At 37.0% G+C, this 22,802-nt stretch overlaps 2 protein-coding genes and 1 long non-coding RNA gene across 11 annotated transcripts in view; 1 reads left to right on the forward strand and 2 right to left on the reverse strand.

Moving 5' to 3' along the window:
* Window positions 1-658: 658 nt before the first annotated feature.
* The window catches only part of LOC125779268 (uncharacterized), a 465,548-nt gene continuing 443,404 nt past the window's right edge, over window positions 659-22,802 (reverse strand). For 7 of the 8 annotated variants that reach the window (XM_049460331.1, XM_049460333.1, XM_049460332.1 and 4 more), the window contains 2 exons: window positions 8,364-9,160; window positions 679-1,485 (listed from right to left, as the gene is read on the reverse strand). In XM_049460331.1, coding sequence (XP_049316288.1) covers window positions 783-1,485; window positions 8,364-9,160 — 1,500 coding nt within the window. In that variant the 3' untranslated portion in view covers window positions 679-782. Of the gene's footprint in view, window positions 1,486-8,363; window positions 10,920-22,802 lie in introns of those variants that run through there. The other variant, XM_049460329.1, reaches the window with a different exon arrangement.
* LOC125779367 (putative nuclease HARBI1) lies at window positions 10,573-19,595 on the reverse strand. 2 transcript variants are annotated; one of them, XM_049460698.1, is made up of 5 exons: window positions 19,386-19,458; window positions 13,789-13,875; window positions 13,289-13,724; window positions 13,075-13,219; window positions 10,573-13,011 (listed from the first exon to the last, which is right to left on the reverse strand). In XM_049460698.1, the coding sequence occupies exon 5, from the start codon at window positions 12,550-12,552 to the stop codon at window positions 11,476-11,478; it is 1,077 nt and encodes a 358-aa protein (XP_049316655.1). In that variant the 5' UTR covers window positions 12,553-13,011; window positions 13,075-13,219; window positions 13,289-13,724; window positions 13,789-13,875; window positions 19,386-19,458; the 3' UTR covers window positions 10,573-11,475. The 2 variants fall into 2 exon arrangements, with proteins under 2 accessions (XP_049316655.1, XP_049316656.1); XM_049460699.1 differs by lacking the exon at window positions 19,386-19,458 and adding an exon at window positions 19,543-19,595 and having other exon boundaries at window positions 12,587-13,011.
* LOC125779635 (uncharacterized) lies at window positions 15,298-22,453 on the forward strand. Its single transcript, XR_007423422.1, has 3 exons — window positions 15,298-15,455; window positions 21,367-22,273; window positions 22,325-22,453. It is a non-coding gene; the product is annotated as an uncharacterized LOC125779635 (long non-coding RNA).

Genomic DNA, 22,802 nt, shown 5'->3' on the forward strand with positions numbered 1-22,802 from the left:
TTTTTTTTAAGGTATTCAGGTGTGTTGTGGAATCCAAGACAGAATTGCTTAGCTGTCAGAATTGCAAACCAATTCTGATTATCAATGGTGTCACAGAATCTGATTGGATTTTCGACTTTTCGAACATACGCCAAACCAATATTCGAACCAGCTGTTTACTAATGTGACAAAGCTTGCAAATGCATACATTTGGAAGCAATCCTATTCAAGTTTTTAATGAGTTCCGAATTAAAGAAAGATTTTAAGAGATGATATTTATCGAATGAATAAAGATGAATAAAGAAACAATTCATCTCTTTAAAAAATATTGTTACGAATTTACTCTTGCTAGTTTACTTTGTTAGGTTCGTATCTCTGGATTGACAAATAAAATCAACACTGTTTAATTTAATTCAACAACTCTTTATTTCACAACTCGTCTACACTATAGCAGTTTACTCTTAGCACTGATTGATTACGTTGGCGCTGCCACGGCTTATATAGCCACGCACGTCTCGCTGATGCCGACGTGTCCTTCTAGAATATCGCGTCTGGAAATTACCAGAACATACGGCTATAGCCACGCATTTCTCGCTGATGCCGACGTGTCCTTCTAGAATATCGCGTCTGGAAATTACCAGAACATACGGCTATACGGCGCCAGACGCAAGCAGACAGTGTGGCGCCAGATGTCTACAAATGCTATTCCATATACCTACAGCTATTGTTCATAATCAGGGATGCATATAGTAATACAAATACAACTTAATACTACTTTTTGTAACACTGCCCTCCACTAAAGCCTAATCGTCCCGATTAGGCACAAATCCTCTTGAACCAAATGGAGCGAGCCTCTCCAAATGTACTACTTTCATTTTACATCGTGCTTTCCCATTTCTTTGTATGCGGTATACCACGTCATTAAGTCGTTTCATCACCATATAGGGTCCTTCCCAGGCTGTCTGCAATTTCGGGGACAAGCCTTTCTTTCGAAGTGGATTGTACAACAGGACCAGATCACCTTCTTCAAAACCTTTTGAATTTGCCGCTTGATCGAACCGGTCCTTCATCTTATTGCTCATCAGATGCGTATGCTGTCTTACCATTAGATGCAATTCATTCATTTCTTCCTTTAAGGCAGAACAATAATCTCCATCATTTCTTACAGCTGTAGGATTCGTTCCAAACTTAAGATCAGCAGGGAGTCGCAGATCAGATCCGAAAATAATCTTTGCTGGCGTGTAACCAGTTGTCTCGTGCTTCGCTGAACGATACGCCAGCAGGAACATCTGGATGCACTTGTCCCAATTCCGTTGATCTTTATCAACGATTTTCCGCAGATGTTCTTCGAGCGTTCGGTTGAATCTCTCCACCATTCCATCTGATTGTGGATGTAACGCTGTTGTCCGTGTCTTGTGGATGCCCAATAATGTACAGACTTCTTGGAAAATGGAAGATTCGAAATTCCTGCCTTGATCTGAGTGTAATTCGACGGGCACTCCGAACCTTGTTATCCAATTTTCTACAAACGCTTCGGCTACTGTCTTCGCTTCTTGGTTTGGTAAGGCATATACTTCTGGCCATTTACTGAAATAGTCCATGACAACCAGTAGATATTTGTTTCCGGCCGTACTGGTTGGGAATGGACCTGCAACATCCATTGCGACTCGTTCAAATGGTGATCCCACGTTGTACTGTTGTAGCCTACCGCGACTTTTGGCTTTAGGACCTTTAGCTGCCATGCACTCTACGCAATTACTTATCCATTCTGCTATGGAATCTCGACAACCGATCCAGTAGAACCGTTGTTTAATCTTCTCTATAGTTTTTGTAATTCCAAGGTGCCCTCCACTAGGTCCATTGTGATATTCTTTCAATACTTTTGGGATCATGGACTTCGGTACTATGATCAGAAGACGAGACTGTTTGCCATCTTCACTTTCCCAGGTACGATGAAGGTATCCATTAACGAGGTTTATGCTGTTCCATTGGGCCCAATATGCTTTTGCCGTTGGACTCTCGTTACTTATTTGTTCCTTTGGTGGTCGTACCCCATTTTCTTTGGCCATTACCAGCTTTGCAAGATCAGGGTCCTTCAGCTGATTGATTCTGATGCGATGAGGAGTCCAATCATCTTCAGGTTCTATATTCAGTAATCGCACGTCGATTATATCTTCTTTTCCCTCTGATTTGGAGCAATGTTTACATTCCAGTGGACAAGGGCGACGTGATAATGCATCCGCATTTTTGTGGTGAATCCCCTTTCGATGTTCCGTTTCGAAGTCGTAATTCTGTAATCTTTCGATCCATCGTGCAATTTGGCCTTCCGGATTCTTAAACTGTAATAACCATTTTAATGCTGCATGATCAGTCCTCAGCAAGAATCGTTGTCCATACAAATACTTGTGGAAATGTTTTACACATTCCACCACAGCTAGTAGTTCTTTTCGCGTCACACAGTAGTTTTTCTCTGGTTTCCCGAGCACTCTGCTGTAATACCCAATTACTCTTTCTTGTCCGTCGATGAGCTGAGACAGGACACCTCCAATTCCATAAGCGCTCGCATCTGTATCCAGGATGAATTTCTTTCCAGGTATTGGATAAGCTAACATCGGCGCCGTACAAAGTAGTTCTTTCAGCTGCTCAAATGCTTTTTCTTGTTCCAACTGCCATACAAACGGGCGATTCTTCTTTGTTAAATCATGTAAACTTCTAGCCACGTTCGCAAATCCAGGTACGAAACGGCGGTAATACGTGCATAAGCCGAGGAAGCTGCGGAGTTCATGAATGTTGGTGGGTCGAGGCCAATCTTTCACTGCTTTTATTTTTCCTTCCTCGGTGTGAATTCCCTCAGTTGACACTTTATGTCCGAGATATGTGACCTGCTTCTTCCATAATGAACACTTTTTGGGATTCAAGCGTAATCCGGCTGCTGCTATTCGCTGAAAGACTTCCTCTAGATTTTTCAGATGATCATCAAAACTTTTTCCCATGATGATAATGTCATCAAGATACACTAAACATGTCTTCCAGTTGAGTCCTTTTAACACATGTTCCATCAGTCGCTCGAACGTTGCAGGCGCATTACATAACCCAAATGGCATCACAGAGAATTCCCATAACCCGTCGCCCATACTGAAAGCGGTCTTTTCACGGTCACATTCATCAATCTCGACTTGCCAATATCCACTTTGTAGATCTAATGTAGAAAACCATTTCGCTCCAGACAAGGTGTCTAATGTATCGTCGATTCTCGGTAGAGGATAACTGTCTTTCTTTGTGACATCATTCAACTTCCTATAATCTACGCAGAAACGGGTGCTACCATCTTTCTTTTTAACTAAGACGATAGGTGAGCTCCATGGACTTATTGAAGGTTCGATTACACCGTTTTTGTGCATGTCTTCAATAATTTTGTTAGCATCCTCACGTTTTGCTAGTGGAACCCTACGCGGAGCTTGTCGGATTGGTTTAGCGTCTCCAGTATTTATGCGATGTTTGACAATGCCGGTTCTTCCTGTGTTTCCTTCGTTTGCAAATATGGATGCGTATTTTTCTAATAGTTTTTCTGCTTTTAATTTTTCATTTCCATGCAGTTCGTTCAGCAAATTATTTAGGAGTGTAGGACTTATCTGCTGTGGCTCAATAGTAGGCTTCTGTTGTGACTGTTCGCATCGTGCTATTGCACTTATATTCTGGCACTGTCCAATTACTGCTCCTTTCTTCAGCCTTATAGGCGTGTTGAATTCATTCACTACTCTCACCGGAATGGTGGCGTCTTCTCTAGTTTTCACAAGCGTTCTTCCTACCAATATGGGTGTATCTATTTTTGTTGGTTCCACAATCCACAACTCTTCAGTCCCACCTCCTCCATTCACTTTAGCCCATACAATCGCCTCAGATTTTGGTGGAATACTCTGATTATCATCAACAATCACCCTCTTACTTTCAACGTTGGTCACATATCCGGTGTTTATAGGCATCTCCATGTTCTGGCAAAATAGCATTTGCTTGTTTAAATCCAAAGTAACCCCGTGATCAATCATGAAATCTACTCCCATTATAATTTCATCCGTGATTTCTGCTACGATGAAGGTGTGATTAACTTCCAGGGTACCAATCATCACTTTGCAAAACACTTTTCCCGCGACAGCTGCTTCCTCCCCGGTGGCCGTTCGAAGCTTGCAACCGACTAATGGTTCAACCGTTCCTCTTACCACATCCGGTCGGATAATTGAATGTGTGGCACCAGTATCCAAAGTAAGCGTTGACAGTCGTCCATTTACGATGCCGTTGATAGTAAGATTGTTGTCATGGCGACCTATTTGTGATATCGAGATGGCGGGGCAAATAGTTGTGGGAACCAGCTCACGCCCCTTTGAACTGTTCCGTTTTAGTTTAACGACTTGTGAGATGTGGATGCTCCGTCCTCGTTATCTGTTGGTTGTTTCCGTTTTGATGGGTTTACTTTTATATTGCAATTTCGGGCAAAGTGACCCGCTTTTCCACAGTTGAAACATCTTCCTGTTGTATTTACTCGCGGTGCAGCAATTGTCTTCAGAGTCTTCAATATTTCTTCCATCAGCGCCGGTTGTTCCATTTCAACCCTTTGTACTTTGTGTGCTGGTTTACTTAGTAGGGAAGCTGTTTCCTGTGTGAGGGCGTGCGAAACCGTTTCAGCAAACGTTCTTTTTGGCAATGCATATGTGGCGCGTTTGGTGTCCACATCACGGATTCCATTTATGAAACATTGAATTTTTACCCTCTCAATGTAATCCACAGGTGCATCTGCATTTGCCAAATGAGCCAGTCGTTCGATTTCAGTTGCGAACTCTTGCAATGACTCGTTCATCTTCTGACCCCTATTTTGCAGCTCGATCTGGTATATTTGTTTCCGGTGCTCACTACCATAACGTCTTTCTATCGCACTCATCAATGCCTCATAGTTGTCCCGTTCACAGTCTGGAATAGTCTGAAGGATTTCTGCCGCAGGCCCTTTCAATGATACAAACAAGGACGCCACTTTGTCCGCTGCATTCCAGTTATTGGCCATTGCTGTCTTTTCAAACTGAAGTTTGAAAATTTGAAATGGAATACTTCCATCGAATGTGGGTGCCTTCAATCTTTGATTATTTGTTGATGGTGCAGGGCCATGTAGTTGCAGTTCTCGCACACGATTATTCAGTTGAAGAAATTCTGATCTTAAATTTTCTTCGTCATTTTTTTATTGTGCTTAATTCGTCTTCAAATTTTGAAAATTTCTCTTGCACTTGTGTATTATTTTCTGTAATCTGTTGTACCAAACGCTTTTCTAACTGCGTATTATTTTCAGTTATTTGTTGTGTAAGGCGAGACTCTAACTGTGATGTATTTTCAGCTATTTGCGTTATTTGCTGTGCCAGACGATTTTCTGCCTGCACTGCATTTTTTGCATTTTCGGCTATTTGCTGTGCCAGACGATTTTCTGTTTGCACTGCATTTTCTGTTATTTGTGATATATTTTCAGCTATTATTTGCTTAAAAGCCACTAACAGCATGTTCATGTCTCCACTTGATGATGTTCGTTGTTCTTCTACTTTTTCTTCTACCTTTGTAGAAGTTTCTGGCCCATCAAATTCGAACTCGTCCACATTAATTCCATCTGCTTCCATTGCTTCACGTAATCGTGCCTGCAGATCCGCCTTTTGCCCGCTTATCGGCAATTTACGCTCCTCCAGTTCCTTTTTCAATTGCTGAATTCTCAATTCTCCGAATTTAACCATCTTGAATTTGGATTATTTGACAATCCCACTTCTGACACCAATTGTTACGAATTTACTCTTGCTAGTTTACTTTGTTAGGTTCGTATCTCTGGATTGACAAATAAAATCAACACTGTTTAATTTAATTCAACAACTCTTTATTTCACAACTCGTCTACACTATAGCAGTTTACTCTTAGCACTGATTGATTACGTTGGCGCTGCCACGGCTTATATAGCCACGCACGTCTCGCTGATGCCGACGTGTCCTTCTAGAATATCGCGTCTGGAAATTACCAGAACATACGGCTATAGCCACGCATTTCTCGCTGATGCCGACGTGCCCTTCTAGAATATCGCGTCTGGAAATTACCAGAACATACGGCTATACGGCGCCAGACGCAAGCAGACAGTGTGGCGCCAGATGTCTACAAATGCTATTCCATATACCTACAGCTATTGTTCATAATCAGGGATGCATATAGTAATACAAATACAACTTAATACTACTTTTTGTAACAATATATATGTAAGAATATGTTCCTAAAGTTATAGATGGGAGTTCAAAATATTCTCGAAGCGAGAAGGGAAATAGTGACCGAGCGTCTGGCAGTTACAAATATAAGCGCTTGGGCAGATAGCGAAAACTTTGACTCGGTTTTTCATTTTTACGATTTTTTTTAATTGGCGGGCAAGATTGAAAAAAACTAAACGTATGGAATTGTGGCAAAGTTTATTATCTTTGGCATTAAATTATCTTCTATTTTAACTTAAACACACTAAGAAAAGTTAAGTTTGAACATATGATTAAACAACATAAAGTAACATTTGTTTTGGTGATAACTATAAACCCTAGAAATTTCGCTTTAATCAATTATTTCTTTCCCTCCCAAAAAAAAACATCAAAAAAATCGATTTTTTAAGCCTCTAAAGCAGGCTCCCTCCTTAAATATCTGCATTTTTTCCAAAACTCAATAATTAAGACATTTCGTCTCATTTTATTGTCATGTTTTCTCCTATGGAAATAAAGATAAATCTATTCGTAACAATAAAAAACTTGATTTCTTAACTTACATTTCAAATCTGTGTGCGACTATCTTCTTGTTTTGTTTCTGACAGCAAAACCGATAAAATTGGTTTCCGTGACACCCAAAACCGATACAAATCCTGCTTCGAATATCAAACCAATGTCTGAATTCATGACACCTACTGCCTTTTTTGATCGGTTTCAATTCTGATTCTGACAACTATCAGATTCCACAACACCCCTGATTATCTTGGCAACTTTCCGTTTTAACGGAAAATATCCATTATTTAAGCAATTATTGAATATAATAAGTAGAAATTTGATAGCATTTTCTGGCAGTTTTTTAATTAAAGAATTCGAAATGTCATCTGGTCCTGCAGATGGCTTTGAATTCAGTGAAATAATTGTGTCTTTTAAAATATATTGTTACGATTTTACTGCTTGCTAGTTCACTTTGTTAGGTTCGTATCTCTGGATTGACAAATAAAACCAAAACTGTTTAATTAAATTCAACAACTCTTTATTTCACAACTCGTCTACACTATAGCAGTTTACTCTTAGCACTGATTGATTACGTTGGCGCTGCCACGGCTTATATAGCCACACACTTCTCGCTGATGCCGACGTGTCCTTCTAGAATATTGCGCCTGGAAATTTCCAGAACATACGGCTATACGGCGCCAGACGCAAGCAGACAGCCGCGGCGCCAGACTCAGCAATTGTTGAAGTAGACAAGCAGACAGTGCGGCGCCAGATGTCTATTGTTTCGACAAGCAGACAGCCGCGGCGCCAGATGTCTACAACAAGACAAATGCTACTCCATATACCTACAGCTATTGTTCATAATAAGGGATGCATATAGCAATACAAATATAACTTAATACTACTTTTTTAACACTGCCCTCCACTAAAGCCTAATCGTCCCGATTAGGCACAAATCCTCTTGAACCAAATAGGGCGAGCCTCTCCAAATGTACTACTTTCATTTTACATCGTGCTTTTCCATTTCTTTGTATGCGGTATACCACGTCATTAAGTCGTTTCATCACCATATAGGGTACTTCCCAGGCTGTCTGCAGTTTCGGGGACAAGCCTTTCTTTCGAAGTGGATTGTACAACAGGACCAGATCACCTTCTTCAAAACCTTTTGAATTTGCCGCTTGATCGAACCGGTCCTTCATCTTATTGCTCATCAGATGCGTATGCTGTCTTACCATTAGATGCAATTCATTCATTTCTTCTTTTAAGGCAGAACAATAATCTCCATCATTTCTTACAGCTGTAGGATTCGTTCCAAACTTAAGATCAGCAGGGAGTCGCAGATCAGATCCAAAAATAATCTTTTCTGGCGTGTAACCAGTTGTCTCGTGCTTTGCTGAACGATACGCCAGCAGGAACATCTGGATGCACTTGTCCCAATTCCGTTGATCTTTATCAACGATTTTCCGCAGATGTTCTTCGAGCGTTCGGTTGAATCTCTCCACCATTCCATCTGATTGTGGATGTAACGCTGTTGTCCGTGTCTTGTGGATGCCCAATAATGTACAGACTTCTTGGAAAATGGAAGATTCGAAATTTCTGCCTTGATCTGAGTGTAATTCGACGGGCACTCCGAACCTTGTTATCCAATTTTCTACAAACGCTTCGGCTACTGTCTTCGCTTCCTGGTTTGGTAAGGCATATACTTCTGGCCATTTACTGAAATAGTCCATGACAACCAGTAGATATTTGTTTCCGGCCGTACTGGTTGGGAACGGACCTGCAACATCCATTGCGACTCGTTCAAATGGTGATCCCACGTTGTACTGTTGTAGCCTACCGCGACTTTTGGCTTTAGGACCTTTAGCTGCCATGCACTCTACGCAATTACTTATCCATTCTGCTATGGAATCTCGACAACCGATCCAGTAGAACCGTTGTTTAATCTTCTCTATAGTTTTTGTAATTCCAAGGTGCCCTCCACTAGGTCCATTGTGATATTCTTTCAATACTTTTGGGATCATGGACTTCGGTACTATGATCAGCAGACGAGACTGTTTGCCATCTTCGCTTTCCCAGGTACGATGAAGGTATCCATTAACGAGGTTTATGCTGTTCCATTGGGCCCAATATGCTTTTGCCGTTGGACTCTCGTTACTTATTTGTTCCTTTGGTGGTCGTACCCCATTTTCTTTGGCCATTACCAGCTTTGCAAGATCAGGGTCCTCCAGCTGATTGATTCTGATGCGATGAGGAGTCCAATCATCTTCAGGTTCTATGTTCAGTAATCGCACGTCGATTATACCTTCTTTTCCCTCTAATTTGGAGCAATGTTTACATTCCGGTGGACAAGGGCGACGCGATAATGCATCCGCATTTTTGTGGTGAATCCTCTTTCGGTGTTCTGTTGGTTGGTTCCGTTTTGATGGGTTTACCTTTATATTGCAATTTCGGGCAAAGTGACCCGCTTTTCCACAGTTGAAACATCTGCCTGTTGTATTTACTCGCTGTGCAGCAATTGTCTTCAGAGTCTTTAATATTTCTTCCATCAGCGCTGGTTGTTCCATTTCAACTCTTTGTACTTTGTGTGCTGGTTTACATAGTAGCGAAGCTGTTTCCTGTGTGAGGGCGTGCGAAACCGTTTCAGCAAACGTTCTTTTTGGCAATGCATATGTGGCGCGTTTGGTGTCCACATCACGAATTCCATTTATGAAACATTGAATTTTTACCCTCTCAATGTAATCCACAGGTGCATCTGCATTTGCCAAATGAGCCAGTCGCTCTATTTCAGTTGCGAACTCTTGCAATGACTCGTTCATTTTCTGACCCCTATTTTGCAGTTCGATCTGGTATATTTGTTTCCGGTGCTCACTACCATATCGTCTTTCTATCGCACTCATCAATGCCTCATAGTTGTCCCGTTCACAGTCTGGAATAGTCTGAAGGATTTCTGCCGCAGGCCCTTTCAATGATACAAACAAGGACGCCACTTTGTCCGCTGCATTCCAGTTATTGGCCATTGCTGTCTTTTCAAACTGAAGTTTGAAAATTTGAAATGGAATACTTCCATCGAATGTGGGTGCCTTCAATCTTGGATTATTTGTTGATGGTGCAGGGCCATGCAGTTGCAGTTCTCGCATACGATTACTCAGTTGAAGAAATTCTGATCTTAAATTTTCTTCGTCATTTTTTATTGTGCTTAATTCGTCTTCAAATTTTGAAAATTTCTCTTGCACTTGTGTATTATTTTCTGTAATCTGTTGTACCCAACGCTTTTCTAACTGCGTATTATTTTCAGTCATTTGTTGTGTAAGGCAAGACTTTAACTGCGATGTATTTTCAGCTATTTGCTGTGCCAGACGATTTTCTGTTTGCACTGCATTTTCTGCCATTTGCTGTGCCAGACGATTTTCTGTTTGCACTGCATTTTCTGCCATTTGCTGTGCCAGACGATTTTCTGTTTGCACTACATTTTCTGCGATTTGCTTAATAGCCACTAACAACGTGTTCATGTCTACACTTGATGATGTTCGTTGTTCTTCTACTTTCTCTTCTACCTTTGTAGAAGTTTCTGGCCCAACAAATTCGAACTCGTCCACATTAATTCCATCCGCTTCCATTGCTTCACGTAATCGTGCCTGCAGATCCGCCTTTTGCCCGCTTATCGGCAAATTACGCTCCTCCAGTTCCTTTTTTAATTGCTGAATTCTCAATTCTCCGAATTTAACCATCTTGAATTTGGATTATTTGACAATCCCACTTCTGACACCAATTGTTACGATTTTACTCCTTGCTAGTTCACTTTGTTAGGTTCGTATCTCTGGATTGACAAATAAAACCAAAACTGTTTAATTAAATTCAACAACTCTTTATTTCACAACTCGTCTACACTATAGCAGTTTACTCTTAGCACTGATTGATTACGTTGGCGCTGCCACGGCTTATATAGCCACACACTTCTCGCTGATGCCGACGTGTCCTTCTAGAATATTGCGCCTGGAAATTTCCAGAACATACGGCTATACGGCGCCAGACGCAAGCAGACAGCCGCGGCGCCAGACTCAGCAATTGTTGAAGTAGACAAGCAGACAGTGCGGCGCCAGATGTCTATTGTTTCGACAAGCAGACAGCCGCGGCGCCAGATGTCTACAACAAGACAAATGCTATTCCATATACCTACAGCTATTGTTCATAATAAGGGATGCATATAGCAATACAAATATAACTTAATACTACTTTTTGTAACAATATTTAGTTATCAAAAGCTTATTAGTATTTGTTGGAGGATCAAGTGACGTAAGACGTGGAGAATAGGAGTTATCTCCGTAATAAGATTTGAACACTAGAGCCTTTGCCTTATCCTCATAAATCTCCACATTATTAACCAACAACTTATCACAAAAAACATTCGGTTTCATCTTAGCCGCTCTATAAATTTTCCTAAAAGAATGAGGTCCTGGTGTAATAGTTTCAAGGAATTTATTGAATCTCTCTGCTCGCGCCTTACCAATCCAATCCTGCAGAAGCACTTTAATATAATAAATTTGAGATGAAATTAATTTGTATTCTAGAGAAGTTCTAGGTCCGGATGTATGATAATTTTTTTTTAATTATTTTTGCCACATATGCTTAATAGCAATTAATTTCTTAATTTGATTATAAAAAGGAGCAAATTCTATATGCTTTGTAATGCAGGAATTTTTAATCTTGACAATGCCTAAATGTTCAACAAACTTTTCCATGTAGTTATCTATTTCAATATTAGTGAGATTAATATCTGCTGGAGGAAGTCTTTCAGCCAAATCCTGATTGAAATCATTTGCAAAAGATGTTCACAATCTGTTTTAACAATAAACTTCGCACAATTAAATAAAAGATCAACATTTGAAATTTCTATATAAAGAATAAGGGGAAGGTGGTCAGAAAAGGAGGAACCTAGGAAAACTTTATAGTTTTTAATATTGAAAGCTATTATATGTGAAGACAAAAGAAAATGGTCCAGATACGATTGGCCTCCAGGGTAAGAAGGTTTTCTACCGCAAAATCTAACTAGATTTTGATCCGAGCTTTGTAACCAATCAGATAAGCTTGTCCCGTTAGAATTCGTTTGCGAGTCACCCCAATCAACACATTTTGCATTAAAATCACCTCCTAGAATTGACGCAACAAAATTTGAACTGAAATTCGCAAGGACATTCAAACCTTGTTGTAGATTATTAACTGACATATTAGAGGGAATATAAACATTAACAATTAATAAATCTGTTTTCCTTGAATTGATAATAACCTGAACTTTAATAAATAAAGAAGAAAATTGAGCATAAGGACTATAAATTCTACTATGTGTTATGTTATTCCTTATATATAGAAAAATGTCTTGAAGAAACGGGAATATCTGAGTTAAGATGAGTTTCCTGAATAAGAGCAATATCAATTGCAATTCGAGCACTCTCAACTTATTAATTAAAGAGCCAACGTTAAAAGTTACTAATTTTAATAGTAACTGACAGCATTGATCTCTGAGATCGTCTTTAGATAAATTTAGATAAAGAATTACAGTTATCCAAGAATTGTTGTATCCTGTCTTCAATATTATCCATAACAGGTTAAAGCATTCGTTTAGCGACAGCAAGTCTTCTATTAATTTAGGTTTACGCATATTTGGTGATTGACTATATCGATTATTACTATCTACATTGTAAAATTGGCTAGCAAATGATTTGCCTTTAGATACAAAAGAATGATTATTTAAAGCAGAATATACATTATTTTGCGCTTTTAAATTAATATTATTTGACAAATTAATAAAAAAACGTATTTTCTGCATATTCGAAATTAATTTCAGTTATTTTATTGTAGTTATGTTACATATACATATGTACATATATTTTACATATATTTTAGGGATGCCACTAAACTATGACAATGCATTCGCAATTTGTCTTCGGCGATGATCTGCTGCTGTTCCACTGAAGTTTCCTTCAACTGGTTCCAGTGGTACTACCACATCAACAAAAGTTTCTTCTTCAGGATCATTTACATTATATTGTTTGCAAATATTGTGTAAAGCACAACAAACATTTACAATAACAGTTGCTTTACTAGGAGGATATCGTAGTTTACGTTCACCTAGTATACAACGAAAACGGCATTTCAGCACTCCAATTGTCCGCTCAACAACGTTCCTTGCCTTTGCATGTTTCTTATTAAAATTTGATTCCACTGTTCTTGGTAATGTGTCGGAAAGGCGTCCATAGATACTCGTGTAGTGGATAACCAGAATCACCTATAATATATTTAATTTTAGTACATATTTATGTATGTACATACACATATAAATTGTAGTTACCTAAGTAAACCGAATTATGATCTCCTCTTTGGTATGTTTGCTCCAGATATGTTTTTAATGCGCTATTGTTCCACACAAATGAGTCGTGGCTAGATCCTCCATATCTTGCATCAACACACCGTATAACCATATCCTGATCGCACGCCTGATAAAAATAAATTTTTTAAGACGAAATATTAATAAGTAATATTTTATTTATTTAGTTGCTACTTACAATCATCGCATTTATGCTGTGAAATCCTTTTCTATTCATATATAAATGCTTGTTCTCACATGGAGCAATAGTTGCAACATGGGTTTCATCAACGCAATCAACCACATTTGGAATTCCAGCTCTGGTGAAAAATTTCCTTTTTGTTGTTCGTTTCTGCTCTTCAGTTATGTCTGTTTTGATCCATACACTGCACAGAGTGGATTTCAATATTGGAAGCATTTCTTTAAAAATCAACGAAACAGTGGGCTGCGCAATACCTAGTTGGAAATCTTTTCCCACTGTTTGCTGATAGCTCCCATGAGCCAAAAATCTGAGAACGCAGCACAGTTTCAACATCGGCGATATTGACAACGATAGGTTAGTCGGACATTTTTCCTTCATGCTGTCTAGCACATACATAAATGCGTCCTTACTTAACCGAAAGTTTTCTTTAAGTCTGTTAATAAAAACTTATACGACGTGATATTTGTTTATGCACTTTTATAGCAATAGATACTTACAACACTGAAGAAAGTTCCATGGGATTAGAGTGATCTCTGATGAACCGTCGCTGCCTAAGTAACTTCGTTGTTGTCCTTTCAACATAACTGTTTTCAAAATATAAATCTACTTTGTTAAACATTTTTATTCACTTTTTTAAAATCACGGTAAAATTTCAAAACACACAATAACGAATAAGCGAATAATAAAATTTCAAAACAATAACAATAATACGTCAAATATGTCAATTTCGGATGAACTCGTGTGACATTTCTCAATTATTTTAGTATGGCAACAAAAAAGTTGAGCGAATGTGTTCATTCGCCAGTCACAATATGAACATGGCGAATTTTCGCCTAAAACATTCGACTCGCCAATGCATTCGCTTCGCCAGTGACAATACCAGCATACATCTTTTTTTCTTGCTTCTTCTGAGGATGTTAATAAGTAAGTTTTGACAGTTGCGGCTTATTGTTTGTTATTGTGCCCACCGAGGTGGTATTCAACAAGCAAAAGCAAATCTTTCGGCAAGTGATGGCTTATAAAAAAGTTGTCCATCGTGATATTCACACCGCAGTCTAAATATCGGTTGCTGAGTCTCATAACAAGATTGCGCGAGTTAATACTTTAACCTTTAACCACAACCTTATGTTTCAGTAAACACTAAAGAAAAATCATCAAAACAACTTTATCTTAGAACAATAGAAGCGCACTATCAGTACAACAAACAATAACAACCCAAATAGTTATTTACTAGTAAACAACCAGCATCTCAATAGTATGAGCAGCGATAAGCATAGCCTATATAAGCAACTGGAACAATAACCTCGAGGTCACTTTATCATTATCGTCTGCCGAGTAACAAGTTACCACTTGTAATACTTGTACAGTTTAAGTGTAGTATATTCAATATTGAAGTACATGTGAATACGGTGAAATATTATACAAATAAAGGATCAGTCAGAACCAATCTCATTAGCTGACTTAAAATTATACATTTACTTTATTCCTAACGAATAAATAAATTCACTGGCGCCCAACGTGAGGCAAAGGATTCATTTAAACCATCCAGTGCATCATCCCACACAACGTCAATCTAAAGGTATTCACATAAAAATCCTAATACGACAACAAATAGAAAGTAAAAAATCAATATACCATCCTTGGCAAACAACACGCTTTCATAGAAAGAATACCATATCAAGCAGCGCTCCAAGAATACAACTGGAGACCGATCTTTAGTAAAATAAATCAAGCAAATTTAATTGCGTTAACCAACGCAGTCGCCGATGTGCAACGACAGTTATCCGAACTGCAATTAGGAAGAAGTACAACCATTCCACAACGAACAGAACAAATATGTTCTTACACCAGACCAGGAGAAGTGGATCTGAATATGTTCAAATCAATAACACAATTTAATGGTGATTACAACGAATACAGGAATTGGAGGAAAGTAGCAGCCACATTAATGGAAGACATACGACAATTCGAAGGACATAATATATATGCCCAAGCATTAATAATGATCAGAGGAAAAATTACTGGCAAAGCAGCACAGATCCTAATCAACCAGAACGTAAAGAGAAACTGCCAAGACATTATCGATAGGCTAGACGATTCCTATGCCGACAAACGACCAATATACGTACTGGAGGAAGAGATGACAAAAATACAACAAAACACGGTAAATCATTAATTAAATATAAAAAGAAAGTGAATATAATAGGATTCAGTATGGAATTTTTAGAACTCGATACCTTACAAGATTTCGATTTCTTGATAGGAATTAAAGGTTTAAAGCAAATGAAAGCAATGATAGATACAGAAAGAAATGTATTAATTGTGAAAAAGAATAAATTAACATAAATAAATTATATGATAGGAGAAGAAATGTATAAAAAAGAAATAAATGAATTAATGAAAAGAAATGAGCAGAGTAAAACATTACCCTACGTAACTACAGTAGAGACAGAAATCAGAACAGAAACAAATAATCCTATTTGGGTCAGACAGTATCCATACCCCCAAGCGGATAGAGCATTTGTAGAAACTGAAATAAAAAAAAAATTATTAGATAATGAAATAATACAACCAAGCAAAAGCCCGTACAATTCACCCATATGGACAGTTTCTAAAAAGGGAATGACGAGGAAGGCAACCCAAAAAGACGCATGGTTATTGACTTCCAGAAGTTAAATGCGCAAACAATCGCTGATAGATATCCCATTTCGGACATCACCAAGATGCCCCAAAACTTAGGAAAGCACAGTACTTCACGAGGTAGATTTGGAATCAGGATTTCATCAAAGTAAATAAAAAAAAGAAGACAGGAAAAAAACAGCATTTTCAATAAATAATGCCAAATATGAATTTCTACGACCACCAATATGGACTGAAAAACGCACCGTCGATCTTTCAAAGATGCGTTGACGACATCCTCAGACTATTCATAGGAGTATGCGCATACGTGTATATAGATGATGTCCTAATATATTCAGCTAACTCTGAACATCATATGAAAGATATAACCAATATAATATACACTTTACACGCAGCCAACAAAGTCAAAATTTTATCAAAGACAGACAGAATTTTTAGGACATATAATTAAAAACGGTAGAATTACAGTAGATCCAGCAAAAATAGAAAATATAAATAGGTACAAAACCCCTACAAATTTGAAAGACTTAAGATCTTTCTTGGGAATGACCTTACATTATAGAAAATTTATAAAAGGATTTGCATCCTTAACGACACCATTAACACTCTACCTACGAGGAGGGAATGGTAATACAATATTTCAAAGAAAGAGAAGAAAGTAGCTCAGTACATTTAAAATTAGATGACGAAGCACTTAAAGCAGTTGAAACACTAAAAAATAAACTAAAAGAACAAATAGAATTATTCCAACCGGATTTTGGAAAAGGATTTGATTTGACTACAGGCGCAAGCAATCATGCGATTGGCACAAGGCAAGAAACCTATAGCATTCATTTCACCTACATTAACGCGAACTGAACAAAATTACTCATCAAATGAAAAAGAAATTTTAGCAATCGTTTGGACACTCAAGAAACTTAGGAATTATCCGTATGGTCTCACTAGTAATACCACTATTTACACCGATCATCAATCCCTATTTTTTTCAATATCAGAGGACAACCCAAATTCAAAATTAAAACGATGAAAAAATTTTATAGAAGAATACGGAGCAAAAATTAAATATATTAAAGGAGAGGGGAAACTTTAGTATACGATCCCACGATTTCAGGGTTAAAAGTGATGTGGTTGAATAGGGCTGATGCTCCAGATTAAGAAAATATATGATTGTTGCCGCCGCAAACTTATAGTTTTCGAGATATTTGCATTTAAAGTTGAAAATTTTGCAAATTTTATCTTGCAATTTCTCGATTTCTAGTAATTATTTATTTCATATTATGCACTTTTTATGCACTTATACTTCATAACATTGTTTCTACATATTTATTTTTTAGTAATTATTTAGTTATTTGCTTAAAATAAGCATTTTATATTTTACACAATTTTCATTCCATGCACAATAACAAAAGTATTCCGTGTTTACAGATATTAAGTGTTGCCATATTTACACATTTATCAAAGGAATAAGAATGGATATAAAAACTCAAACGCAGAAAACAAATACCATCTGAAATAAATTTTCCATTGTAATAAGAAAAGTTTTAAGGCGTATAAGTATGTTTAATCTAATAATTTAATAAAAGGATCATAATGATTATTTGCAACACAACAAAGGTAAAACAGGGTAAACATTAGTCCATTCGCGTCCCACTTCTTTCTGCATTGGCGGCCTTCGGCCGCGCTCAAAAAAAATAACCCTGGCCGATCCAACACCGGGGTGTGTCAGGTTCTTTTTTGAGTAAAAGTCCTTTTTGCGTTGGCGGCCTTCGGCCGCGCTTAAAAAAAAATAACTGGACGATCCAACACCGGGGTGTGTCGGATTTTTTTGGAGTAAAACTCCCTTTTGCGTTAGCGGCCTTCGGCCGCGCTTCAAAAAAAATAACCTTGGCCGATCCAACACCGGGGTGTGTCAGGTTTTTTTTTTGAGTAAAAGTCCTTTTTGCGTTGGCGGCCTTCGGCCGCGCTTAACTAAAAATAACTGGACGATCCAACACCGGGGTGTGTCGGATTTTTTTTGAGTAAAACTCCTTTTTGCGTTGGTGGCCTTCGGCCGCGCTTCAAAAAAAATAACCTTGGCCGATCCAACACCGGGGTGTGTCAGGTTTTTTTTTTGAGTAAAAGTCCTTTTTGCGTTGGCGGCCTTCGGCCGCGCTTAACTAAAAATAACTGGACGATCCAACACCGGGGTGTGTCGGATTTTTTTTGAGTAAAACTCCTTTTTGCGTTGGCGGCCTTCGGCCGCGCTTCAAAAAAAATAATCCTGGCCGATCCAACACCGGGGCGTGTCGGATTTTTTTTGAGTAAAACTCCTTTTTGCGTTGGTGGCCTTCGGCCGCGCTTCAAAAAAAATAACCTTGGCCGATCCAACACCGGGGTGTGTCAGGTTTTTTTTTTGAGTAAAAGTCCTTTTTGCGTTGGCGGCCTTCGGCCGCGCTTAACTAAAAATAACTGGACGATCCAACACCGGGGTGTGTCGGATTTTTTTTGAGTAAAACTCCTTTTTGCGTTGGCGGCCTTCGGCCGCGCTTCAAAAAAAATAATCCTGGCCGATCCAACACCGGGGCGTGTCAGGTTTTTTTGAGTAAAAGTCCTTTTTGCGTTGGCGGCCTTCGGCGCGCTTCAAAAATATAACCCTGGCCGATCCAACACCGGGGTGTGTCGGATTTTTTTTGAGTAAAGCTCCTTTTTGCGTTGGTGGCCTGCCCGATCAAAAATTATGATGTATGAAGAAAAGGGGCAATGATTTATGTATTTGGGGTATAAACTTATATTTTATTCATTTTGATTCATTTTTATTCGTTTGATAAATGTGTAATTATGGCAACACTTATTATCTGTCAACACGGAATACTTTTGTTATTGTGCATGTAATGAAATTTGTGTAAAATATAAAATGCTTATTTTAAGCAAATAACTAAATAATTACTAAAAAATAAATATGTAGAAACAATGTTATAAAGTATAAGTGCATAAAAAGTGCATAATATGAAATAAATAATTACTAGAAATCGAGAAATTGCAAGATAAAATTTGCAAAATTTTCAACTTTAAATGCAAATATCTCGAAAACTATAAGTTTGCGGCGGCAACAATTATATATTTTCTTAATCTGGAGCATCAGATCTATCTAACCATACCACTTTTAACCCTGAAATCGTGGGATCGTATACTAAAGCCGACCCAAAGGAGATTTTAATGTAGTAGCCGACGCACTCTGCAGTCAAGTAATCAATGTAACAACGAACGACTCAATACACTCGCAGGAATCATCCTCGTCAATCAGAATTAAGGATGTTAGCGCTCCACTGAACCAATTTAAACACACAAATTGTGATAAAAATATGTGAACAAAATGCATCAGAAAGAGCAACAATTTTTGTAAACTACGATAGATTTTATGTTAATTATGTCACACCACAAGACGTGATAGATACACTAACGAAAATTATCAAACCTAATATCACGACCGCATTTCACACTACACTAGAAACCTGGTATGAAATTCATGATATTATAAACTCTTCATTTAATATAGAGAAAAAGGTTTTTTGTCAAAATCTATTAAAGGACATTACGAGTGAAGAGGATAGAGAAAATATAATTAAACATACGTATGAAAGAGCACATAGAAACGCAAAAAATAATACATTAGAAATACTAGAAACTTGCTATTGGCCAAATATAAAAAATGATGTAATCTGACTAACTAGAAATTGTAGCATTTGTAAAGAGAACAAACACGAACGCCACCCTACAAAAGAAGTTTTTGCAAAAACACCCATACCCGATGGTATAAGCGCACAAATACAAATGGACATATTTGAAATCGATATAACAATGTATCTCACATGCATAGATAGATACTCAATATACGCATATATGAGAAAATTAAACGACAAAAGAGAATTCTATAAAATATTAGAGGAAGTACTCATACAAATATTCCCATTTTGTAATAAACTAATGACAGATAACGAGACTATTAGCGGGATTCTGTAACCAGTCTCTATTTAAGACATTTTGAGGTAAAATCTCAATTTGTGACGAGTTACTATTCACTAAACAGTCTTTAGCGTTAGTCTCAAAATATTGCCTCTAATTTGAGACCTGTTAATTAACAGGTCACAAAACTAAAAAAAAAACTCTTGTCTGCCATTTTGAGTATACTAAATAGAGGTCATCATAGATATTAATCAATTGTCGTTTTTTATATTTTGTAAGCAACTCAAACACGAAAAGGTTAAAAATAAATCAATTTTACATAAATTTCGTAAATATGATGAAACAAAGTCAACATATATTTTTATTTTTATTGATAATTATGTTTTTTGACTATGCTATAGGAAATTTATAGCGGGATTCTGTAACCAGTCTCTAGTCTCTATTTGAGACATTTTGAGACAAAGTCTCAATTTGAGACTAGTTACTATTCACTAAACAGTCTCTAGCGTTAGTCTCAAAATGTTGAGACCTGGTAGTTAGCAGATTACAAAACTAAAAAGAGCTCTTGTCTGCCATTTTGAATATACTGAATAGAAATCATCATAGATATTAATCGATTGTCGTTTCTTTATATTTTGTAAGCAACTCAAACACGAAAATATGAAAAATAAATCAATTTTACATAAATTTCGTAAATATGATGAAACAAAGTCAACATATATTTTTATTTTTATTGATAATGATGTTTTTTGAATATGTTACAGAAAATTTAATATTTGTTATCGACATATTTATTTTCATTCAAATGCAAAAACATCTCTGAATAATGAAATATAATAGATTTTGTGACTGTCACTTACAGAATAGCAAAATCGTCTCAAGTCTCAAAAATTGTCTCCAACTAGAAATCTCAAATTTTGACACTTGAGACTGTATCACAGTACAGAATCGCACAGTATATTTAATAGCATAGCTATATATTGAACATTCAATGACCAAACCAAACCATTCAACATCGAACGCTCAAGTTGAACGGCTGCATTCAACCATTCTGGAAATTACTAGAATTCGCATTAAACAAAATAAATCAACCGCGACTAAAGAACTATTCAACGCAATCAAAGAATACAATAGGACAATACATTCCGTCACAAAAAGGAAACCTATCGAATTATTTTTTGAAAGGAGCAAGACTGAAGGAATAAAAAAACTGATCGAAAATGCTATCATACCACAATAAAAACGAACACAAAAGGAATATAAAACAGGGGTCGAATTGTTACATCCGTGCACGGATCGGTAAAATTGCGAAATTTTCAATAAACTACCAAAAGCTAATTAAATATCAAAATGAATTCATGTTTGTTTTTTTATTTGAGCTCTAGTGAAAGTAATGGGCATAAAAAAGTAGTGCGGAGGTAGCTAGGAGATCGTAGCAATAGCGTAGGTATAAAAAAAATTATGAATCCTAATTAATAAAATTTTCTTCGTAGATGTATCGTTGAACAAAGCATTGAAATCTTAAAAAGACGGTGGAGTATTTGAAGATATGACAAGAGAAGAAGGTATTACACCACAAAAGTGGAAGATTTGCTAACATTTGTGAGGCATTACATACCATCTGCATAAAATTTACAATTAGCTACGACCCTCAAAAATTGCGATTCTTATCACACACAAGAAATGGACAAGGGGGTAGCGAACAGCTTCACCGCAATCGACCAAATAAATAATTTTAATTCAAAAATGTATATATCCTTATTCTTGTAAATAATTTTATTTTTATTGGCAACTAAAATACAAAAATTTGATCACATAAATAATTTTTTATCAATTTTTTATGAGATATTCCATTCATTGGTTTCTTGTTTATGTTCTTTATTCCTAAAAATTATAAAAAACTTGAAATTTAAAAAAATGTTGCTCACGCTTCCATAAATTTGTATATTACGATTGGTAATTTGCGTTCGAACGACCATTCGAACGAACGGATACGTTTGTCATCATGCCAGATTACGATAGAAGCGTTACGATCACGTATGTCATAATACGAAATACAGGGGTCGAATCGTTACATCCGTGCACCGATCGGCAAACGTACGAAAGAAAATTACGTGATACGTCAATCGTATGCGATGATTGGCATTATGACATACGATAGCAAACGGATCGAATGTATTTTCAATTCACAATAGTTTTTAAATCCCAGATTGCTTTGGATCGTATTTTTAGGTTACAATAGATGTGGAACTGTCAAAACTGTTGCGAAATTTTCAATAAACTATCAAAAGCTAATTAAATATCAAAATGAATTCATGTTTGTTTTTTTATTTGAGCTCTAGTGAAAGTAATGGGCATAAAAAAGTAGTGCGGAGGTAGCTAGGAGATCGTAGCAATAGCGTAGTTATAAAAAAAAATTATGAATCCTCATTAATAAAATTTTCTTTGTAGATGTATCGTTGAACAAAGCATTGAAATCTTAAAAAGACGGTGGAGTATTTGAAGATATGACAAGAGAAGAAGGTATTACCCCACAAAAGTTGAAAATTTGTTAACATTTGTGAGGCATTACATAACATCTGCATAAAATTTACAATTAGTTACGACCCTCAAAAATTGCGATTCTTATCACACACAAGAAATGGACAACGGGGTAGCGAACAGCTTCACCGCAATCGACCAAATAAATAATTTTAATTCAAAAATGTATATATCCTTTTCCTTGTAAATAATTTTATTTTAAGTGGAATAATTATTTATAATTATTACTCTTGTAAATAAATAAATAAAATTTTATTTTTATTGGCAACTAAAATACAAAAATTTGATCACATAAATAATTGTTTATTAATTTTTAATGAGATATTCCATTCATTGGTTTCTTGTTTATGTTCTTTATTCCTAAAAATTATAAAAAACTTGAAATTTA

This window comes from Bactrocera dorsalis, chromosome 6 (genome assembly GCF_023373825.1).
Source record: "Bactrocera dorsalis isolate Fly_Bdor chromosome 6, ASM2337382v1, whole genome shotgun sequence".
Lineage (NCBI taxonomy): Eukaryota > Metazoa > Arthropoda > Insecta > Diptera > Tephritidae > Bactrocera > Bactrocera dorsalis.